General features: G+C 48.2%; 1 protein-coding gene across 1 annotated transcript; it reads right to left on the minus strand.

Annotated features, from left to right (window-relative positions):
• Nucleotides 1-503: 503 nt before the first annotated feature.
• On the minus strand, nucleotides 504-3,174 carry LOC119319285 (signal recognition particle 54 kDa protein 3). The gene is made up of 8 exons (XM_037593806.1): nucleotides 2,834-3,174; nucleotides 2,508-2,661; nucleotides 2,266-2,416; nucleotides 2,024-2,172; nucleotides 1,514-1,614; nucleotides 1,282-1,439; nucleotides 1,074-1,188; nucleotides 504-984 (listed from the first exon to the last, which is right to left on the minus strand). Exons 1-8 carry the CDS (start codon nucleotides 3,162-3,164, stop codon nucleotides 662-664), a joined length of 1,482 nt encoding a protein of 493 aa, XP_037449703.1. The 5' UTR covers nucleotides 3,165-3,174; the 3' UTR covers nucleotides 504-661.
• Nucleotides 3,175-4,535: the final 1,361 nt, after the last annotated feature.

The following is a 4,535-nucleotide window of genomic DNA, read 5'->3' on the forward strand; positions in this document are numbered from 1 at the left end:
AGGAAATGCACGTCAAAAAGATTGGGGAAGATATTAAAGATATGTGAGTATAATATATTAGTAACCATTGACGCCTTACGTAATGTAAACAAGTCTCTAAAACGAGAGAGTAATAATTAATGCACCATATACCGATTCCATTACGATAGGCTAGCAGTGCAAAACGGTAAGGATCAAATAATGGTGTATATTCCATTTGATTGGTACTAAAACATATCAACTCCGCATAGTAAAGGTGTAACATCGTGACAGCTGTCAAAAAGAAAAGTTGTCAAATCTTGACCTAGCTACTACTCCCTCCGTTCCAAAATAGATGACTCAACTTTGTACTCAAGTTAGTACAAAGTTGGATCATCTATTTTGGAACAGAGGGAGTAGTACACACTAACAATTTGGCTCAGCAGACTTATTTCTTATCGAAATCTCTAAAAATGCAGCAGGAAGCCTCAGAGTTTGGACTTGAAAATTTAACTTTGGTGTTTCATACTCTGCAGAAGCCCATGTAATCCAGATAACAAAGTCATAAAAGCCACACTCAGTGAATTTGATTGTCTACATGTCAGTTCCAGAGAAATTTAAGTACAATGGGGAGTTGGGAAATATCTTGTCAGGAGAGAAATTCTACTACAACGTAGCAAGGGCACCACCTACATTTGCAAGACTAAGCACCACCCTTCATGCCAGCAAGCATTTTGCTCATGTCCTTGCCGCCCATTTGCTTCACCAGAGCCTCGAAGGCACTTTTGCCCCCCATCTGCTGCACCACTTGCGGCGGCATGGCTTTGAGCATCTTCTGGATGGCCTGATCACTCATCTTTCCGTTCGGCGGTATCAATTTCGACACATTCAGCTTGCTCCACATCTTGGCCAGTCGCTTGTACTCTTCCAGCATGTCCGTCACGTCCTTCACTTGCCTGCCCGACCCTCGAGCGACCCGGAGGATCCGCGACTCGGTCATCAGCTTCGGGTTCTTGCTGTCGAGCTCTGCAAAGTTGATCGATCAGCGATGGGATAAGTTTCAGATGATCGCTCTTGCAGTATTTTTGCTACACACAAAAGAGATTTAAACTCACCTGCGGCTGTCATGGAGTCCATGATCGTCATGTACCGCTTGATCTTTTCTTTGCTTTGTTTCTCCTGTCCCTTTGGCATCAGCTCCGAGCTAAACCCGGGCAGCATGGAGAAGATCTGCAAGATAAATCAGAAAATGCACGCTTAAGCAATGCTATCACAGAAGAAGAACCGTATGAAAGTTAAATCAGATGTTAACATGGTAAATACCTGTCCCATTGGCCCCATTTTCAGGAGATTCTGGAATTGCTCATACATAAGTCTGAGAGTGAAGGCTCCTTCAGCCAGCTTTGCCACAAGCTCAGATTGTTGATCAGCAGGCACAATACTTTCCATCTTGTCGAGTAAGCCAGGCAAGTCTCCTCTACCTGCGAAAACCATCGTTAGCTAAACTGGAAAGAAGAATCACAAGTTATAAACAATACTGAATGTAGTTGCTAACCTAGCAGACGGCCGACAAATGGTTCCACATTGAAAACATCAAACTCATCAATGTGTTCTCCAGTTCCAATAAATATCACCGGGCTTTTCGTAGCTGCAACCCTGGAAAAAAGAAGCAAGGATGTCAAGAAAAAGTTCCTTGGATTCTTAACCCGCTTACTCTATCCAAAGGTGTATTCACCTATTTGTAAAACACACAATGACAAAACTAAATCAGAATTTGAGAATACAGTGTAGCAACAACAGTTTTAACTGCTTCTTCACGGACACTAAACATATATGCGAGGCAGTGTTTCCTTAACAAAAGAATTAAACCTAAACCGAGTGGCATTTTCATGTCGAACTAAAATAATGGATGATGTGTAAATTTACAAATGGAATACAACTCTAGAGAGACTAATATGTTAACTATAGTACTTTATAGTAATCTAAAAGCTCTTATATTACAGAGGGAGTAGGTAGTAACACGAATAGCACAAGGAGGAGCGAGAAAACAAAGATAAATACTTACGCGCTCAGTGCACCGCCTCCTTTTGCATGACCATCCATTTTCGTGATAATCACAGCTCCAACGGAAGCACTCTGTTTGAATGCCTGTGCCTGATCGAATGCAGCCTGACCAATGCTGCCATCCATCACAAATATCACCAGGTCTGGTTTCTGTAGAAGAGCCATACAAAGCATGTCAGTGAAAAATCTCAAAACTAGAGGAATAATAATGCTGTGCAGGACTATATGAGACAGTGTAAATACCGTTGCTTCCGCAACTTGGCGCATCTCCTCGAAGAGCGCAGCCTCCTGCATATGGCGCCCACTCGTGTCGATGATGATGAGATCAGATTTCTCTTGCCTGAACTTTTCCAGGCCCTCCACAGCAATCTTGACAGGGTCTGATTCCATGTAGCTGCAAAAAACAACAATTCTATTAGGTGAATATTCTGGAGAGACAAGCTAGGTTTTGATCCATGAGTAATAAATCTGCCAATGTAGTGTACCTTCCGTAGAAAGGTATCTTGGCCTTGGTTGCGTTCTGCTTCAACTGATCGAAAGCACCGGCCCGGAACGTATCGGCGCAAACCAGTGACGGCTTGAATCCCTTGCGCTGATGATAATGCGCGTATTTGGTACATGTGGTGGTTTTCCCAGAGCCTGCAAAACATATGTAATCAGTGATCGTCGGTCATCAGTGTTATTATGTTGTAAATTTGTAATCCAAACCAGCAATTACATAAGGAGATTGAAATTCAGAAAGAAGCGAGGTCGGCCAATCAGAAATTAATTCAGAAAGAAGGAGGTTGGTCAATCAGAAATTCTGACCGACCTTGCAGTCCGACGAACATGACGACGTTGGGCTTGCCCTTCTTGGGGACGAAGGCGGGCTTCCCGGGATCCAGCATCTTGCAGAGCTCCTTCCCGACGGCGGTCTCTATGACGCGGCGCTTGTTGGTGCCGGCGGCGAGGGCCTCGAGGTTGACGGACTTCTTGATGTTGGCCTGCAGGTCGCAGACCATCTTGAAGCGGACGTCGGCCTGCATGAGCGCGCGCGCGATCTCGTTGAGGCACTCCCGGAGCACGTTCTCGTCGACCACCGTCGCGCTGCTCATCCGCGCCAGCGCGCGGGAGATGCTACCGCCCAGCTCCGCGAGCACCATCGTGGCCGGCCGCCCGTGCCCTAGCTCTCTGTCGCCGAAGGAAGGGTTGGGTTGGGGTTCGTGGTGAAACGGAACGTCTGATGATGCAAAAAACGGTTGCCTGCGCCCTATTTATGAACACAGCTCAGTCCGATTCCAACCGTGCACGAGCCGTCGCCGGTTTCCGAAAAGAATCTCTTCTCTATCTCTACTATCTCTATACTCTCTATATTATATTTATTTATTTATACTATACCTAAAAGAAACGGGAAACGGACTCCGTTTCCTTCGTGACTTCGTTCGATTTTTTGTTGCCTCCCTTTCACCCGATTCACCCGGGTTTCCTGAAAACCAGCCTTGATTAGGGGATTTAATTTGTCTGCGTTATCTCCTCCACAATTAGCGCTTTTCTCCATCGTTGGCACCGATCAGGTTCCACTTCCAGGCACGAACCCTCCTCCACGGAGCACGACATGCCCGGCAAGCCTCACGCTCTACCCCTGCCCCCAGCTCCCTGCTCCGGATAGAACGATCCCCGAACACCCCCGGCTCGCTTAGGTTGCGCCGCTCGATCTCCCATATCCTCTCGCCGTCTATCCCATGAACCCTCCCATATGTGCCCATGAGGACGACACCGCCGCCACCACCGCACCATCGCATTCGCACCCCTCGATTAGGCGAGGAGCACGCAGCCGTTGGGGCGAGGAGCTTACCCCGGCACCACACCTTGAGGCGACGCGGAGAAGGCTAGGGCAATAAAAGTTCTGTTTCCTTCAACATAGAAGGTCGAGAAAATTGGAGATGTAGATCCTGTTCGAGATTTTGAAGCCATGCTGTTCAACGAGTAAATGGCACTGGCGGTCCGAGAACTTGCGCTGCCACTACCGGAAATTGGCCCTACCCCGACGGCCAAATCAATGCCGACGGCTGCCGTCGGCCTACTTTGCGCTATGCCGACAGCCACGTCTTGGCCGTCGGCGTATCTTGGCCGTCGGGCTACCACGAGCTAAGCCGATGGCACCCGTCGGCATACATATGTCGTCGGCCCAGCTGCGAACATGGCGATAGCAACCGTCGGCATACCCAGGCCGTCGGCATACCCGTGGGCCCGGCGATCCCGCCCGTGACCAGCGGCTAACGTCGTCAAATCTATGCCGACGGCCTGGACGGGCGGCCGTCGGCATATATCGTCATGCCACGTCACCAATCCGCGGCGCACCGTCCATGAGCTAAGCCGACGTCAGCGATCCGCGGCACGCCGCCCGCCGCCTAAATCCTGGCCGTCTCTATGCCGACGGCATAGCTGTCGGCATAGGTAGACTTTTTTTTTCATATGTATTTTTTTAAGCTTTTTTATGTATTATTATATAAAGCAACATGTAGCATGTTAAA

Source organism: Triticum dicoccoides, chromosome 1A, assembly GCF_002162155.2.
Source record: "Triticum dicoccoides isolate Atlit2015 ecotype Zavitan chromosome 1A, WEW_v2.0, whole genome shotgun sequence".
Taxonomy (NCBI): Eukaryota; Viridiplantae; Streptophyta; class Magnoliopsida; order Poales; family Poaceae; genus Triticum; species Triticum dicoccoides.

Excerpts from the sequence above, each read along its gene's own strand:
- LOC119319285 (XM_037593806.1), bottom strand. The coding sequence starts at position 3,164 with ATGGTGCTCGCGGAGCTGGGCGGTAGCATCTCCCGCGCGCTGGCGCGG. Across the intron at positions 2,173-2,265 it reads GCCAAGTTGCGGAAGCAACG|AAACCAGACCTGGTGATATT; the intron begins GTATTTACACTG and ends GCTCTTCTACAG. Across the intron at positions 1,615-2,023 it reads GGAGGCGGTGCACTGAGCGC|GGTTGCAGCTACGAAAAGCC; the intron begins GTAAGTATTTAT and ends TCTTTTTTCCAG.